At 34.6% G+C, this 18030-nt stretch overlaps 1 protein-coding gene across 5 annotated transcripts in view; it reads right to left on the reverse strand.

Annotated features, from left to right (window-relative positions):
* The window catches only part of ANKS1B (ankyrin repeat and sterile alpha motif domain containing 1B), a 415189-nt gene that overhangs the window by 357318 nt on the left and 39841 nt on the right, over nucleotides 1–18030 (reverse strand). For all 5 annotated transcript variants that reach the window (XM_064702134.1, XM_064702132.1, XM_064702136.1 and 2 more), the window contains exons 2-4: nucleotides 13808–13888; nucleotides 9995–10151; nucleotides 739–1035 (exon numbers count right to left, since the gene is read on the reverse strand). In XM_064702134.1, coding sequence (XP_064558204.1) covers nucleotides 739–1035; nucleotides 9995–10151; nucleotides 13808–13888 — 535 coding nt within the window. The remainder of the gene's footprint in view (nucleotides 1–738; nucleotides 1036–9994; nucleotides 10152–13807; nucleotides 13889–18030) is intronic.

Here is an 18030-nt window from a genome sequence, read left to right on the forward strand (position 1 = left end):
TTAAAAGGCCTGGACACCTTCCAGTACAAAGAATTGAACAGAAAATTCACTGCTGCTGTACCTTGTGTCTCTTCCCATCTATGTCTATTTTATTTAAAGTTACCCCTTTAACATCCTTATAACTTACTGCGCATAAAACTCGATGCACCGAAGAGCTGACAGGTTGGAGTCAGTAGCTGGGAGAGAGTATTGCTATAGAATTTTCTCACAGATTTATACAAGAACCGTTTAAAAATGCAAAAATCAAAATTGTTATTGCTCTGTAACTTGAGTTTAGGATGGAATAATCACAGGAAAATGAGCTCTCAATCAAACACTGTTTTAGATTGCTGTGACCAAGGGCCATAGCTCTAGAAAACCAGCTTACAGCCTTTTGCAGCCACTCTTGTACAAAATATATTTATACACACCTACATGAATAGTTGATATGATTTGTGTATCTACATGTTTCAAGACAGCATTAAAATATGCACTCAGCTTTGAAGATATGTATCTTTCTTGAGTTATCCTTTTTAACACATTGAGTTGTAATAAATACAGTTGTATTATATATCACCTTGCAGCATTTCTAATAAAGTAAATGCAAGTGTATCTTAAAGAAAAAAATGTAAGAAGTAATTTCATTTAAATCATAGTCTAATGCAGGGGGAAGGAAGGAAGGAAGGAAGGAAGGAAAGGAAGGAAAGGGAGGGAGGGAGGGAGGGAGTGAAGAAGGGGAGGGAGGAATTACACACTAACTTGGCAGCTGACATCCATTCCAGCCTCCAGAAGCACCTGCACGACAGCTTTGTGGCCATTACGAGCAGCAAGATGCAAAGGAGTGTGTTTTCTTGTATTACAGTTCATCAGGTTTGGATAGGCTTTGATGATCATTTTCACAACGCGCAGACGTCCATAAAGTGCTGCCAGATCCAGAGGTGTTTCCAGTTTGTTGTTTCTTATTGTGGGGTCTGTCAGCTCTTCTAGCAGAACAGCAACAACTTCTGAATGACCATACTGAGCTGCACAATGCAGTGCTGTTTCATTTTCATTGTTCTGTTAAAAAAACCCAAAAGCTTCAGATATTCATGTTTAATCCACAACAGAAATGCTCAGCTTCTCTAAATTGCTTCCGTGAGCTCACTACAGAGGCAGAGTTTGTAATATAATGTATGGTAATATATGTTAAATGCTTCAAAATTACTCCACTGAAATTTTAATAATAACACATTAATACTTCAGCTTGCTGCTCTCAAGCAGATGAGCTTCTTATGTGTCTACACTGCTCCCAATCCATTTTAACAACATGCCCCACAAAACCTTGTAGCTCATGATATGCCAAAATCTGTAAACTTCTTTGATTCAACTGTTCCTGAAATTATGATTGAGTCCTTCTCTTAAAAATACTCTGACAGAGAACAATCTCTTCTTGATTTTGCTCATTTTATACCATAGCGGTTTATTACTAGAGAAATGGAATTATGGATAAAACTGCAGTGCAAATACATCAGGCACAAGGTTAGTTTCATGTATCACTATAAAAAGTTACTATCCAGACAACAATTAAAACTCTGAAGAAGACAAAACAGCACCTATACAAATATTTACAAATCCCTTAAGCACTTGGTCTTCTCAGGACTCCAAAGAGAGCTCTCTATGTGTTTTATGGCATATGAGTACGCATATGCTCACAAATATGCATGTGAACAGGTTTTTGCTTTATAAGGCAATGCCTCCAAGTGTTTCCCAAAATATTACTCAATAAAGTTAATAATAAATATTGAGAATAAGCATTATATTTTTTAATTGTTTCCTTCCAATTCTGTCTGTATACTTATAATACCAAAAAGACAACTTCAGGAAAAGACAAAGGAAATAGTTTATCGAGCTCTCTGAATTCTATACGTCATCCATATTATTAATACATCATATGCAGAATTTACAAAGCCTTAAAATACACTAGATGCAATAAATTTTATAAGTATATACATTGACTGCCTCTTCTGATAAATTATTTATAAAATGTTGTGACAGTTTAGGAATATTGTAAAAGAACAAAATAAATAAGCTATATAAAAAAATTAAGATTCATGTAAATTCAGAAAAGATGCAAAAGAAAGATAGAGATATCACTCTAAAGGAAAAAAAAGTGGCAAATCTGAATCCATCGTTCTATTTTTCAAGGAGACAGCTGAAGAAAGTTCAGGGGACAGAGAACTGAAAATAGAAAAAAAACAATTGCCTTTGAAAAGACAGATAGAGTCAGAGATGCAGAGAAATGAGGCTTTGGACTCTTACTCAAAAGCTAGCTAGGATAAGAATATTCATGTTGCACAGTAAAAACTAGAAAGGAGTTTTTTTGGCAATGATGTTCCTAATTCTGTAACCAAAAAACTCAACTCTTGGGTTTGTGGTTTTAACAACATGACTGTCATTTTCATCTCTGGCAATCTAAGATGACTCAGATGAACTTGGGAACAGAAGAGACAGATCAATACATTCAGATAAATCAACGTTGCAGTCAAACTCATGGGTGTCTGCAACACTACACAAGATCTGGGACTAGAGTATGTTTCCTGCTGAACTGCAACACAGAGGCTAGAGAAGATCCGTGAAGAAGCTTCCCCTGGCAGACATGGCTTGATTTCTAGTAAGTATTTAAATCATTGTGCATCATTCAGACCACCATGTGGGCTTTCTTTATTGCACAGACCAGAAATTGATATTAAAATATATACTGTCACAATACTACACTGCTGCAATGTTCTACCAACTACCTGAAACAAGCTTTTTGAGATCTAGTGACCTTAATATATCTTCAAATAGGACCCAGCAAAGTAATTTTTTTATGCACAATTGTATGCCCACAAATCACAAGCACATTTTATTAAAATTAATTTTTAAATTTTTCAATATTTCATAGACAGCTAGATGAACAGGCAACTGCAGCCTGATTTTGTACAATTAAGTTTGAACATCAGATAGTTGCACACAAAATGAACAATCATGGCAATTTTTGCCTACAGTTTCTGTATTTATATGTCCAATGGACATAGCTACAAAAAGAAGTTGTGTAATAACTATGCAACTAACTGTATTGGCATTCTAGGAGGTAAATAACAAAATACAGGCTTACAATTAAATATCTGTCCAAAATCATCTTACATCTGAGGGTTTTTTGAAGAATTTATGGAAGTACTTATTGAACTATTTCAAATCTTGTGCCAACTATGCTAATATTGTAGCTTAAGAGTATTCTGATTAAATTTCCAAAGAAAGAAAAATTAAATTTGCTATGGCCCTTGTCTCAAAATGTGATAGACAAATACAGACGCATAGATATCAAACAGTACAAGTTGCTGCTGCTGAGCGGCAAACTGGAATTTGCTCCCTCTGGATAAAGAATAGTCAGATGAATTTTCACACAAAGGCATATTGAAAAGAAAAGGTACATTTTGAACCATCCTGATGAAGAAAAGCGAAGTAACAAAATGTTATTATTTTCAGATATATATTGTTGAACACTTTAATATGGTTTTTATTTGCCAAATAAATGCTACATTTCAGTTCACGAGAAATTGAACTGATACAAAATTAGAAAGAGCTACATATCACTGAAATAAAGCAAAAGAATGCAGCCTGGGCAAACATGATAATTAAATTACCTTCATATATGCCCTCAGAACAAGCATTGTACGTATTGTGTTATCAGAGCTGAGAGGTACTACCTAATTAAAGCTTGATAGTAAAACAGTCCTTCTCCAAAATGTAAATTAATAGCTTCAATTCAGGTAGAGAAGACAAAATTATTTTTAACCTTCAAAGAGTCAATTAATACTTGCTTAACTGCCCTCTAAATTTATCTACTTTGACAGTTTAGTACTACTGATATAAATCAGCTTAGAATGGAGAGGAAAGGAGAGGAGACTATTGATTTTAAGGTAGTTTGCCTTCATATCCCTAAAGTCACATACTATTTTGAAGCAATATTTTTCAGTTCCAAGCATAAACAATTGTTTCTGGAGCACAGAAAGTTTATGTGTTAACAGTCATTGCCATGAGCAGGTGATCTGCTAAAAAATACCTGCAAGCAAATTACCATTCTGTAATTAGAGCCTGAAATTTGATACCCAAGGGCTAAATAATACATCTAGTGCTGAAGAAAAATACTAGAATCCTTGCAGCAATTCTGGATACTTCATGATATGTTAGCAACTACAAGATAGATTCTACACCTTAATGGTTCTAGAAAAAGAAAGATGGAGAAATAAGAACCAAGTAAAGACATACAAAATGTAAGGTAAATAGAGTAGACCAATATTATGCAAACACAGAATTTTAAAAACAGTCTCCAACATTCACAAATAATATTTTTGTCAAGTAGTTACTCTTATGGTGCAAAGGACCTTGTTCAGAAATAAGCAAAGCATTTCATGAGTCAGCTTTTAACCTCTTTTAAATTTTCTTCATTATTTGTTACAAGTATTATTTCATGGGCAAGATCCTGACCTTTTGTAGCCTTTCTCTGAATATCTTCTCTTCCACATACAGCCAGAACTCAGGCTGGTGTGGTTGCAAACTCAACTGCCTTCAGAGCCCTGCACCTCATCAGAATCTGCAGGCTGTGCTACATCATTCAGCTGCTAAGGAGGTGTGCCACTGCAAAATGTACAATATATCTTGAGGTCTATTCATTAGAGGGCAGATTAGCAAATACATTACAGAGACCGTTATTGTAGCTTGGCAGTCTGATAGTGAAGAAGTACAGGAAGTATCAGGAGAATGAATGGCTATCATGAATATTATAGAGGCTCTTGTGAAGCACTATTAAACTGTGGGTAAAATCAGGACATTTATTGTATAGTTGTGAAGTCCTTTTTTTCTTTGCCAAGCAAGTTTTAAATCTCCTAAAGTCCATGCAAGTACTGTACCAGCAATAACTCAAGTACTGATTTAACAGACCTTTCCAAAGGATGCTCAACTCCTTTTTTTATCAAAAAGGGGTTGAAAAAGGAGACTTCCTAAATCACTGAGCCATTTTTATCACATAATCCCAAAGTAAACTAAATGAACAAAACATTTGCTATTGAAAGCTTTTTGCTTTTTTCTCAGTTGAGAATGAAATGAGAATTTAAGTTGAAATTAAAGAAGTTGAGGGAACAATGGGAGATTCTGGTGGGACATTCTGGAAACACCTATTTATATGCTGAATATACTCAAAAGTAGTCAACTAGAAGAAAAAAACAATACAAAAATAAGGCTTTCATAACTAAATAAATAGAGAAAAAAGGAGTGAAAGAATATATGGAAGACAGAGAACGGAATGACCTCAGGATGGTCTTAGTTTTCTGAGAAGTTCCACCAACAAGTTAATAATTCTGAAAAAATAAAGGAAGTTTGTCTGCAAGTTCCTCAGTGTGAATTTAAATCAAATCTACTGGCTTCCCATTGAAATTCACTTTTACTTATGTAAAAAAGTAACATAATATGGTTGACTACTTTAAAAAACCTTTTTTCCCAATTTATTGTTGCAATTGGCTTAAATCAAAGATTGTGCGTGCACTTTTTTTCCTTCTAAAAAAATGTAGTAAGAGCTGGAAGGGAAACACTGAAATTCACACACTAGTACCAAATTAACTGAGGGGTAAAATCAAATGCAGAATTTTAAAAGTATTGGATTTGCAGGCTATTTTGGAACTGAATTGAACTTCTGGAAATCCATGAGGTATCACTGAGAGAAGTCCGTGTTTCATTTGGATGATTTGGAGAACTTTGCAAATATGTTAAAATGTAGGTGTTTACAATCATATGAATGCATCCTGGACTCTCTTCATATTCCAGAACAACTGCTGAGTAGTTTTAAAGAAATGTGGGTGGGTTTTGTGGCAATTACAATTTGATGCAAAAGCAAATTCTACAGCACATTGAATCCATAAAAATTTCACAAGAGTTCACATTTTTTTCCTGTAAATTTTTCACAACTCATACTCTGCATATATATAATTGGAATATATTTTATTCATATTTAATAATACATTTATATATTTAACAGGATATATTTAGATTTAGCCCTGATATTATTCACATTTTTTCCTGAAAAAACCAAACACTGCATATTGACCTGTATGTGGCTGTTATTAAACATTTTTTCTTAAATTAGGATTTGTCATCAATTATGCAATTTTATGATGAAAGTTGCCACAATAAATGTTTTAGCTATCCAGATCCATTTTGCAGAAATAAATTATAAACAGTTTGACTGTTAACATCACACATTTTTATTTTATTATCAATTAACAAATCTTAATCTCATACTATTTTAATTCAGTTTATAATTTACATAATTTTAAATCCTCAATGAAGTTAAACCCTACATTTTTGCAATGTCACCATATTTTGTGATTTAAAACATACACCATGCCTGTCAACCAAGACTCCTACATGAAACATTGATAGAATTCCTCATACATAATTGTTATGCTCTAACCATTCTCTGTGTGTAGAGCTGCCAGGCTACATTACACTACCCCCATAATATAATTGTCATTTAGCTGTTTGTCTCTTTACCGTTTGTTCCAATTTTATGTAATAGGAACAGCAGGGGGCATTCAGAGCTTTAGATGCTGGATATGGTTGCATATGATGCTACTGAACTGCATTTTCAAAGTGTAGAACGCAGTTTCATCAATTTACAATATACCGAAAAAAATTCATTATTTCATCTAATATAAATTTATGCATCATGAGCTTGTCATTTATTTCTTTGTTCAGTCATCCAACTGCTTTCCCGTAAGTTTTTAGCAGCATTTCTTTCACATAGAATTTCAATCAGATAGATGAAAACAAAAACATGTTACAAATTAGTCGCAATAATTTTTTAAATCACAAACAAAACTTTCTTAAAATGCAAACAATTACATCTTAATGTGACTCTTTGGAAAATAAAAACACCACTACCAACAAAAACAGTGGAAAAAATGGTCTGACTTGAGTGCACTATTTGCTGAGGTCAAAAATTGTTATGAAATATGGCTGTCCTTATCTTCAGCTCTCAGAAGAAAAAGAAAAGTAGTCCAGGATTTCTTAGAAGCCACAGCTCCAGAGAGAAGTTAACAGAGCATTGATCTGTCTGCAAATAAGCAAAGGCCTCAGAATCCTACAGGCTCATGGGAGAGCACAACAGGTGTTAGGGTGAGGATGCCTCAGGTGTTATTTGAGGATATGTGGGTGGAGGTGGCTCTGTAACAACACCACATTCCCTCTTTCTGGGATACTGAGGATATTATCCTTCACAGAGTGCTAATTAGCAGAGGGAAGTAGGTGCCAGCAAAGTAGTCCACACACTAAACTTGGCCATTGCCTAGAGTGGAACATTAAGGAATTTACAAGGTCAGAAAAACTCTGTATATGTGAGTTTAACTTCAAAGTTTGATATGATCAAGATGCCCTTAAAAGACTTAAGATGCAACATTTCTTGTGAGGATTGCTCGCACATTTTCTATTGTAAGGTTTTTGGGTTAAATACATAAACAGAAGGACCTTTTTTGAGTCAGTGGGGTTTAGAAGTATCAGCTGCATCCCTGCTTATTTGCTCCAGTGATCAAAGCAGATACAGCACACCTAATCAAGTCTGACAATATTCTTAAAGTCTGAGGGTATATGTGGGACTGAGGAGAAGTAGGTTTGAATTTACATTTCTCTTTCTGATCTTACTGAAATATCTTTTTGGCTCTCAGCCTCTCGGATGCTCCTACACAGTTTCCAGTATTCTGTCAGTAGAACATACGTAATGTCTTCAAGCAAATGCGTGACACATGATTCAATAGTTGCTTTTTGTTTTGTTGCATAAATAAAACTGAAAATACCTCTCCTTGACAAAAGCTAATCCTACAGTTCAACTGGTTTCACCCTACATAAAACTGATGAGAATGAGCAAGTTGGAGAATTATGTTAATCTGAAACTGAAATCACAAAATGACAAATTTTGAGTGTTGTTTTTTTCTTGAATGTGCCAGAGTATTACAGGATATCCCAGAAGGCTGCCACATGGACATATTTTATTACTTTACTTTCCTATATTACCTGCACTAATACTTGATATTCATATCTTAGTTATTGTATGGATTCCAATGGCTAGGTGTATAACCTCAGATATCAAATAGATTACTCAAAGCATGGTGTTTGGAGTGTTTGTAATCTAGGTCTCCCATTTCTTATCTTCTCACTGTTTGCCTTCTGGCCACACTACTGTAGGCACTGAAAGAACAATTAATATGTAAGATTGCACTTCGCCATTTGAGGTGTTGTGGGGGGCCAGGGGGGACCATAGCTGGACTTCACCACTCTCTCCACAAGGACCTGGAAATTCTGAGCACCCTCTGTCACACTCTCAGGCCCATGCAGATGTCTCAGTTACTGCAGGGTCTCAGAAGATCCCGCATTTCCGTGTTGGGACACTTGAATCCCTCTTTTAGTCATCTGAATAGCCCTGTTGGCTCCTGTGATTACACAGCCCAGACCTCTGTGGAACAAAAAGGTGACCATGCAGGCAATGCAGACAATTATAGCTTAGATCCGAATCAGGAGCTGACTCCCACCTTCACATTCCAAGTCTCTGAACACCTGTTGAAGATTGCAATACACGTTGTTTTCCATTACCATCTGTATGGCAGATTACCTTTGTCAAGTGGGCAGTTTGCCTTATCTCTCTGAGTGACCACATTCACACCTCACTCGGGAGGGGACATTGCTGATAACAGGCTATTGAATGTCACTGCATGACTGATGAGAACTATAACATCCCATTGTGAGATGCTCCACCCAGAGTGGGGAGCCAAGCATTCCTGCCCAGATATAATCCAGAAGATTTTGGGACACTGGTACGGCTTTCTCCATGGGATTCCCCGGAGAAACAGCAGCTGTCTTCTTCCACTGGATCTTCAGAGGACGAATACATCCTTCTCTACAGGACCCCCTGCTCCAACAGGACCACACCTGACACTCCAGGAGGACTGCAGCCACATTCCCAATTGGACTGCTACCAACACCACGACTAACAGGGTGTCAGGTTGAGTTCTGACCCTGTCAGTGCTGTTTTAGTGTACTGCATTGTCTACTTTATCCTTTTATTTTTTTCCTTTCCCTATTAAAGAACTGTTATTTCCTGCTCCCATATTTTTTGCCTGAGAGCCCCTTAATTTAAAATTTATAGTAATTCAGAGGGGTGGGGAGGGTTTACATTCTCCATTTCAGGGGAGGCTCCTGCCTTCCTTAGCAGACTCCTGTCTTTCCAAACCAAGACACTACCCTGGCAAATGCAGTTGTTTAATGGTTACTGTCTGCATTTCACAGCCTACTTCCAGCTCTTAAGCAGCTCAGCCTAGATGGTGTCAAATTTTCATCAGCTTCTTTCTATTTCTAAGTACTAATCCTATGAATGGACCATGGAAGAATACACAGAATAAAAACAGAAGGTGTACCATATGTTTGACAGCAGAATGCAACATGCTTATACTGCCCTTACACACTGTAATACTCTCAGTTTTCTCTTGGTCTTTCTTTTTATCTATCCTTTCTGCTGCATGTGCATCCATGCAGCCCATCTGGTTTGATATTTACCTCTGCATATCTGATTATTTACAGTATTCTTAAAATATAGCAAGGATATTAATTTTATCTCAAAGATTTTCAGGAACTTAGTATGTCAGAATAGAAAACTGCAAATTTACAACCATACAAAAAAGATGTAAAGTTAGAGTATGTCTTCATGTGATTTTTCCAAAGCAAACAGAAGGTTTTTGCATACTTTTAAAATATAGTATTCTTTAAGTCAGTGCCTATTCAGAAGAAAGGCATCTGGTATGCTTATAATGGAAGATTTTATCAATCTTGGAGAAGAAATTACTGAAACAATGGAAAACAGACTTTTTTAAACTTGTCTATAAATTGGTCAAACCCATAGAATATGTGCTGGATTTTTTTTCTGATGATACACAAATATTTTTTATCACTTCACCTGTTCATTCACTCTGGAGTGCGATGGTCCATGATGGATGAGAATCTTCACAATATCTACATCTCCTCTCCAAGCAGCCAAGTGAATGGGAAAGTAACCTTTATTATCTGCTACATTAGTTGATGCTTCATACTGAAGTAATTTGAGAACTATATCCCTAGAAAACAGGAGGTAAATCTCAAAATCAACAGAAAACTAATTTTATTAAGTTTTTACATGAACATGCATTTGACCAACATCTTTATCCTGGAAAATAGAAAAAAAACAAACCTGTATTTCAAGCAAAACCGCTACAAAAAGTGAAGACAAATAATTTCTGAACATTAAATAGATAGTGAAGCATAGACAAAAAACTATTAATTGATATTAATGATTCTTACTTAAGAATACCATCAACAATATTATCATCAGTTCTCTGAACCTATTTCTTTCAATAGGATCACCTGGCCCTAGAATTATTTTTAGAATTTTCCTGTACAGAACATGTGCATGTCCCCAAGGCACTAAAGGCAGAGAAGTACTCTTGTCTCCATCACAGCTGAACTCTGGAGGCAGGATGACAAGACGATAGTTTGATGGACACATTTCTTACTGTAAGGCTAAGTAATAGTCTTTCCTCTTCTTTAAGGCATTATCTCAAAGATATTTAGGAAACAATTTAATGATGATCTAGCTAGATTTATGAGATAACTTCTATGTATAACTTCTATGAAATAACTGCTATTTTCATTTTCCACACTCAGCTGCCTTGTAGCAGTGAGGGGAAAAGTGACTTATTACCATTTTAATTCTCTTTATATTCCTTTTGGCGTGGCTTATCATACATTAAGTGAAAGATCAGCATAAATTAGTATATTGCATCCCTGATTTTTAAGCAGTTTCCTGTACTTAACTTCAAAAGCTAAACTAAAAATCAGCTGTGTGGTATGATAACATTACCAAGTATGTCAGAAAGTAAATAAATTCTGTCTTGCTGCTGCATTTGTAGTCTCATAGTTTGACACAGTCTGGCCTCCTTAGTTATTAAGCTAAGAGAATCTATGATCCAGTGTGGGCAGCTCTATGCAGACTTTTTACAAATATGGAAACACTTACTGATTTCGCCCAAAAAATCAGTGAAGAGAGGGAACTCGATGTAGCCTATGTTATGACCAAAAAAAATTACTACAAACTGACTACAAATTAAGACAGAAAATAAATCTAATGCCATTATTCTTCCAACCTTGATAGAACCCTATTTAATTGCATATTGAAAGACAAATGTGATGAGTTATGAGGGAATATATCCAGCACAAAAGAAACTGCCAGTTGACTTCAAAAGATACTGGAGTCATCACATCTAAGCTTTGAGGAAAATTTAAGCTGGATTTTGGTTACACCTGACAAGGTCAAATTCCATGAGAACAGCCAAAAAAAAAAAAAAAAAAACGCAGGTCCACTACAGAAAGATTTCTGTTGCACAAAAAGTTCCAAAAAAATGACTCCTGAGGGAAACTTTTTAGTACACATAAGGTTTGAGAGACTTCCCATTAAATAATAGTTCGCAGTAAATCATCCAATGAGAGCTAGACATACACAGCAGTTCCTTTGAAAGGAACACCAAACAAAGGTAGCCTAAACTGAGCTGAGTAGAAGAAAATCAGAAGAAAAGCTCTGCACAGATGAAATCTATAGATTAAAACATGCAGGAATTTTTGGGAAGAGTCTATTATGAGATTTGAGTTACAAAATAGAACATGCATCTCCTTCATCCTTCAAGAATGCCCTGACCCATCACACTTATCTTGGGTAAGCCTTTTTTAGTCCTTTGGCAGAACTTTTTCATTTTGTACAAATACATTTGAGAGAGGAGGAGACAAAGTCCTTAGCCCAGTAACTTTACTGGGCTAAGTGAAATTACTTAGGGAGACTGAGATTCCAGTGCCTGCCCCAGATATAATTTAATTACTTATATAAAGCAGAATAGTTTCACAAAGAAAGAAAATGATCCCACAATGACCAAGAAGGAGGGCATTCATCACATTCAGTGATCAAGCAAGGATTTGAACAATGGTGTCCAAGTATCCCAGCCACAAATCATAGAATTATTGCTTTTCTTGAAAAACTCTGAAATCTCTCACATTCAACCTAGTGTAAAGTGGGAAAAATTAAAGTCCCAGAAGTTTTTAAAAGACAGGAACTTCTCCTAAGTGGGCAGCTTATTGTGTCAAATGATTGTATGCCATTTTTATTTTGAATATCAAGTCTGAAAAGTCAAAGAGAGAGTAATGTATTGGTTATTTGTAATGACTAAAATAACAAAACTAGGACCACCAGGTATCTGTCCAGTTCTCTTGCTGCCCATGCTACCATTGCAGCAGGATCAGTATAATGTCTTGGGTAACAGCAGGTCCTGGAACCCTCATGATTTATCACAAAATACCTCAAGATATATTCCAGTTTAATATAACAAGGTATAATTGTGATTTCAATTAATGCTACTTATCCTGCTGCGAGTGTAAGGGGTCATGGCAGCCAACACAGAACTTTTCAAAGGCTGTAGTTATATCTGCTGCTGTACATAAGTCCACATTTTTAAGTCCTCCCTGACCTTGGAATAAGTTTGGTCAATACTTGGTCTAAAATCATGATTTGGCTTTTGTGTGTTTTTGGACTTTATATTGCTAGGATTCACTTGAACCTCTGATGGTTTCAGTATTTATATAGCAATATTTTTAACTTTCTGTGTAACTATTGCTGTATTGCTAGTATTAAATATACCAATCCCATCTTTTCATCTATTTAAAATCAGCAATCTTTGCAAGTCAATGCTTGGGGTTTGGTTGGTCAAAAATTAGCAATAGCAAAATAATCCATAAATAATGAACAAAAATGCTGAGATTAACAGACCGTTTTAAGAACTTAGGCCTAATTATATGGAAGTAAAAATATATTAATGGATGATTCTGAACCTTCCTACACAGCTAAACTTTGAAAAATGCACAATATCTAGTTCAAGAGTTTATTTTATATCTTTATTTAGAAATACATCCCATATTCATCAAACAATTGATCCATCCTAAAGGAAACAGGCACCTTTCTAGAATACAATTGAAGACACATCCTAAAGTTTAAATTTTTCATTCAAATGATGCAAAAATTCTGCAATAAGTTAGATAAATAAACAACAGTTATGTATCATGTGTTATTTTATGGACAGTCCAAAATCACATTAAAATGCATGCTGACCAGTCTTAATTTCCACTAGGTTTGGATCAATTACTCATCTCCCACAGAGAAATTTAACCAAAGCTTTATGTCAAAACTTCCTTTAGTGAAAATACCCTTTTCCCCCCCTGCTTTCAAGTGTATAATTACTAAATATTCTTTCCATGTCACTTTTGCTTTGATAATGATTAATCTCTACTGTTCTTTGTTTCACAAAATTGCTTCCTGAAAGGCTCACACTTTACACATATGTGCCTACATACAGAAATATAACAATATGTTCTGCTGCAATTTCCCAGCAATGAAAACTACAGGCAAGACCAGCAGTAACAATGCTAAATTTCCCCAAAAACAAGGAAGAATTCGGAAGAAGCAGTACAGAATCAATAGCTTTTAAACTACATTTCCCATTTGTCATTACTACTTGTTGATATTGATGACACCATCAAAACATCTTATATTAATTTATTCTATTTGGAAAAAAGGCACTTTAATATGTCAAGGTTTGCCAATTTTTGGTAGAAACCTCAGAACTATGCTGTTTTCTTGCATTACACAGTTAAAAATCATTCTAAAAATGATAAAAACAAAATGTTAGGCACTTACTTGTGTCCATTCAAAGCTGCATGATGTAAAGCAGTATAACCCGAACTGTCAGTGCAGTTTATGTTTGGTCCTCGCCAGATACTGCAAATAAAGCAAAAGTGTGATATTAACTATTTGGCTTGGCAAGTACAGAAGTGTCAGAAATTTGATCTACAAATAATCTGAAGATCTCTGCAACAAGTGTGATTAAACTTTAAGAGATGAATTACCTTGAAAGAAAGTTAAAATAGCAAGCGTCATCTTGATATCAATATAATTTATTTATAAAAATAATTTAACACATCCATCTATATAAGAGTCATGAACTTTATGTAGGGCAGACTCAAAGACTAATAACAGAATAGTCATTTCAATTAGAACTGTTCTCTCTCTATTACTCTGGTAATTACACTGAGGTTATCATCTGATTTTGTACTACTTTTCTACAAGTAGGTATTAACTGTCTTTAGGGCAGTTAGTCTAGAACCAAACAAACATCAGATTAGTGATAACCAATCATGTTGCTTAAAGGGGCAGGAAATTTGTTCTTTTTACTTACCTTGATATTTTAGTTCCCACTTCAGCTGATTATAATTTAAAATAAATTAGATATACTTTCAAAAATAAGTTAATTAACTTAAGTTTTGTTATCTTGCTGTATTTTACAGACAGCCTCATTACATGTCCTGTTTAACCAGTCTCATGATCTATTATGAGCTGTTCAAAAAACAGTAAAGGACATATTTTGTTTCAAAGTGGAAAACATGACTGCTAATCTACCAAAACCAACAACTAAACCAAGCCCTGGAAATTGGATAACAGAGGTGCATTGAGAAGCAGCAAGTTTTTTTATCTAACTGGCCACATTTGAAACTGATTGTATCCTTGACAGAAGCAATTTAATTTTCTGTAACAGTTTTAATCATTAGTATTAAAAGTTCCAGAATACAAAATAATGATTCCTGAATTAGTCTATATTCATTAGTTTCTAGTACTGTGCTAAACAGTCACTGGGAAAATATATTTCCCTTCACTTCATACATTAGAATTAAGTGCTATTGTTTAAAGAAAATAATTTGAAGCTAACAAGTGAAAAGAATTTTTCATACTGTCATTTTTCATTATCTACATCAGTAAAATGACATGTTATGCTTAACAAATGATTTTTAAGATTTACTATTGAATCTGCATTTTATTACCTATAAAATGGAATATATATATTTGTACATATATATATCCACACAAGGGAATACTGATGCAGACTGGTCTCTTTTTCATTTGTGTGTATTTAAATGATTCATTAGCTCAAACTTAAGCAGTTGTTTTCCTACAAGTAATATTGTGTGCATACAGAATTATTTGTGTGAAACATTGCGTTCTGCACTGAGCATAATTCTGCATAATGCTGGGTACCTCACCTCTCCCTGCAATTTAATTTCTTGGAAGAACAGGGTTGAATTATTTTCTTGGGTCCAAAGTAGCAACGAAAAGAAAAAGCAACTGTTTAAAAAATCTGCTCAGACATCTACAGATAAGTTCTCTGCAGAGGGCAACTTTCAGATAAGACAAGTCATTCTAATCTTTTCAATTAAAGGAAATAATTTTAAGTTCATGGAATAGTAAAAATTGAGTCCCTGAACTGAGAGCTCCTCTGCAATAGACAGATGTTATTTTTATGGCAAAGACAACCATTCCTTTCTATTAGAAGGAAAGAAGTCCTTCTGTATTGATGAGGTACAACCTCTCATACTTTTGCATACTTTTGTGTTTATCAATTACTTTTTATTTATTATATTTTCATCCTTTGATATATATACCAGTTTATAGGAGAACGAAGAAAAGAAGTGGCATAGAAAATAAGATTTAAAATATTACAAAAAAATACACTACCAATCAGAACAATTTATATAGTTATTATATGGTTATAATTTGCTTGGTTTGACTTAGAGTTGTTAGGATTTGTCTATTGGCTCTTTTTTTAAAGTGCAAGAATCCATTAATTCCTATACTGTTCATGATGCACTAGGCATCATGAACTTAAAAAATTAATAAAGGAAAAACCTGCTAATTCCTACCAAAATTCCTTAAGATAACCCTCATTTCTTCTCCCCTAATTCTAATTTTCTTCTTTAATCCATTCACTAATTAAAGCATTGTTTTACTTCCTGACTCCAGAATTAGGAAATATTTTTCAACTGAAACTATATCGACTTAAAAAAAAAAACAAACCTGAGACTTTGTTAAAGAGTATATAAATGCACCTGTGTCCAACTCCTCATGACACACAGGTTGGGCAGCTGAGGGGCAAAGGACAGAAGACAATGAGTAAATGTTGACTCAGAGACACCAGACAGGATGGACAGACTAATCACTGTCAGCTCCCAAAGGGTGCACAAAGGCATGCTTAAAATCACAGTGTGGTTATCAAAGTACAGAACACAGCAAACACGAGCAGGACTTGGCTTCCCTTGGGCCTGTGCTGAAATCCTCTCCCAGAAGGTCCTGCATTGCAACAGGTCCAGAATATACACAGGATATTTATGCTTTGATAACTTTGAGAACCAAATTAAATTCAAATTGGACAATCCAAACAAAAATTCTTACATCCTAAAACTCCCAGCTTCAGCTAAAGCTCTTCTCTTGCCTTTAGAACACAGCAGGACAGAAGTCCAGTCATATATAAGCTCCATAAAAAGCAGCTGACTTCAAACAAAAGTGGAGTAGAGATTGAGGAAAACCTAAAGATCCCTCCTTTGGTATCATAAACATATAAGATGTGTGAAGAACCATTAAATATATTCATTTATCTGTGTATTAAAGTATCTGTAAAAACAGCAACAAAAAAGAGGATCTGGCAGGAAACAAACACCACCATTCATTTGCCAGAAAAGAATATTCATTGAAAGCAAATTAGCAGCTCTTCAGAATAGTTAATATTGAATGCTCTTAAAAGCATATTTCTTCTAGTGATGCAGTCAACCAAATTTCTTAATGTGGTACGCATTAGTAAGTTAGGAATTTGTTTTCCCATGTACATCAGTAAATTAAACCTTCCCATTACTTAATTTTTAAAAAGTAATTGAACCTACTTTTTGTGGAAAAAAAAATTAGTTTTCATTCAATGGTGAATTAAAACATGATGATCAATTAGTTTCTTCCATTACATCTTGCCAAAGTAAGGCACAAAGAAACAAATGTTATACTATTTACATTATTGCTAAAAGCTGAAAGATGTCCTCCTCAACAGTCTGCTCTCATTGTGGACAAAGAATATTGACCTTATATGAACTGACGTCAAATATTAATTGAAAATACTCTTTACTTGGTAAGAAAACTACTGTTTTCTTTAATGAGCTTAAGTAGTTACATATAAAGAGTAGAATTTTAAAAGACACATGAAAATGACAGATAAAAGAAAATTATGGTTGGTCAATTGATTTCTTATTTTGCTATTCTTTTTGGAAAGAAATAATTGTGAAGTGGCTGTTGTTACACACATATGAATAGAAAAGCAAGGAAATAAAAGCTTTTTCCAGTTAATCATCACACACACACTCTCCACCAATAGTACAAGAACTATGCTTGCAAGGTATGCATAATTTTTACATCACATTTCTGCTCTCTCTATATATATATCTGCACTATATCATTCCATTATCATTATACTATTTCATGACTATGCAATAATATTTCTGGTCCTTACATGGGAGTTCTGCTAAGATGAAAGGAAAATATTTCTGGTAAACAAGGATAAGAACTTTTAAAAGCCTTAGAAACCAGTTCAGATTTACACAGCCTCTTACTGTTCCTGTGTTCCACAGAATAAATACATATTACAGCAATTTGTCTTGTTCTGAGCCAAAATCTCCCAAATTTTCCATGCTTTTTGTTAATCTGGCAGAAACACACTGACTAAAGTTTCTTAAACCCGTGGCCAGGCTCTTTATTAGTGCTCTGCCTACATTCATACACATGTTCAGTTGTGTAAACTCAGTTTATACCAAGCACATGGGCAACTTAACAGAGAATTTTGAAAATGCAATCTTTTACACAATAATATATATCATCATTCAGATACATAACATTACTTATTGTGAACAGCAGAAAAGTAGCTCTTATTCTCTACTGTATGCACAAATACACCAAATGGACAACTCTTGCTCTAACCCATATAACTTAATGTTACTTATCAAATATAGAAGCATATCTTTTTAATACATGTGATTTTTTTTCTTTCTATGGCT

The sequence above is a fragment of the Zonotrichia leucophrys genome, chromosome 1A (genome assembly GCF_028769735.1).
Source record: "Zonotrichia leucophrys gambelii isolate GWCS_2022_RI chromosome 1A, RI_Zleu_2.0, whole genome shotgun sequence".
In the NCBI taxonomy this organism is placed as follows: domain Eukaryota; kingdom Metazoa; phylum Chordata; class Aves; order Passeriformes; family Passerellidae; genus Zonotrichia; species Zonotrichia leucophrys.